This window comes from Formica exsecta, unplaced genomic scaffold, assembly GCF_003651465.1.
Source record: "Formica exsecta isolate Colony F162 unplaced genomic scaffold, ASM365146v1 scaffold125, whole genome shotgun sequence".
Classification (NCBI taxonomy): Eukaryota; Metazoa; Arthropoda; class Insecta; order Hymenoptera; family Formicidae; genus Formica; species Formica exsecta.
Genome location: NW_021848584.1, coordinates 367,187 through 368,140, shown reverse-complemented (window position 1 = coordinate 368,140; position 954 = coordinate 367,187). Strand labels below are relative to the sequence as shown.

Below are 954 nucleotides of genomic sequence, written 5' to 3'. Positions count from 1 at the left end.
AATATATTTTTAAATTATTTAATTAACTTACTATATAATAATAATAATATAATAATAATATAATATTCTGTTTATGATCATAGCATTTTTTGTACATTTGAAACATATTAAATTGTTTTATTTAATATTTATTTTTACAAAGAAATATATATTTTTTTAGTTAATTGAATATAATAAATTGATAAGAAATGCGTATAAAATTTTGATTGCAGCCATCTAAGTAATTAATTCTTTTGAATTTACAGTAACACGGTTACATCGATGGTATATCAAGATCCTTGAAAACAGTTTCATATCGAGAATTCTTTTGCTTAAGGACTTCAAATATTTAATTCTAATAGTACGGAATAGGAAAGTACATAACGAAGAAGACACGTGCAGGCGACGAAGGTGGATTAACGCTAGCTTCGAGGAGCGTCCTGGCAGCAGGAAGATTGCATAGAGGGTGAAGGGTAAAAGCATCTAAGGGCGGGTGGGGGGATGCAGCTCGAAAGGGTGGCGGCATGGAGGAGCCCTCGTTGGAGGCTCTCATGCAGGCGAGCGTTATCTTCGTGGTCGCCGTCGCCATCATTCTCTCGAATCTGCTCATTATCGTCACCTACCTTAACTTCCGCGGTAAGTCTACAAGAGTGCTTTGCATTTTCGCAGTTCGCTTCATATTTTAATATCATATTTATTACGTTGACTTTTTAATTATTGTAGTTAGCGTTCACTCAGCGTTCAAGCGCATTTTCTCATTTTCCTGTTTCAAAGTCATGAATAATTATATTATTAATAAAACAAATTATATAAATCTAGTATATTAATTAATAATATATATTTGCAAAGATCAATTTTGTCGCTATTTCACCTCAGAATCTCACACTTTTATATAATTTTTTCATACTTTTTCTTCTATAATTATGCAAATATTATAAATATGCAATATAATAAATATGCAAATTTTATTATTCT

The 954-nt window shown here is 30.7% G+C and overlaps 1 protein-coding gene across 1 annotated transcript in view; it reads left to right on the top strand.

Annotated features, from left to right (window-relative positions):
• Positions 1 to 954, top strand: part of LOC115245671 (beta-2 adrenergic receptor) — an 11,417-nt gene that overhangs the window by 6,427 nt on the left and 4,036 nt on the right. Inside the window, exon 2 of the mRNA XM_029824089.1 lies at positions 246 to 615. Within this exon, the coding sequence (XP_029679949.1) occupies positions 504 to 615 (112 nt within the window). The 5' untranslated portion in view covers positions 246 to 503. The remainder of the gene's footprint in view (positions 1 to 245; positions 616 to 954) is intronic.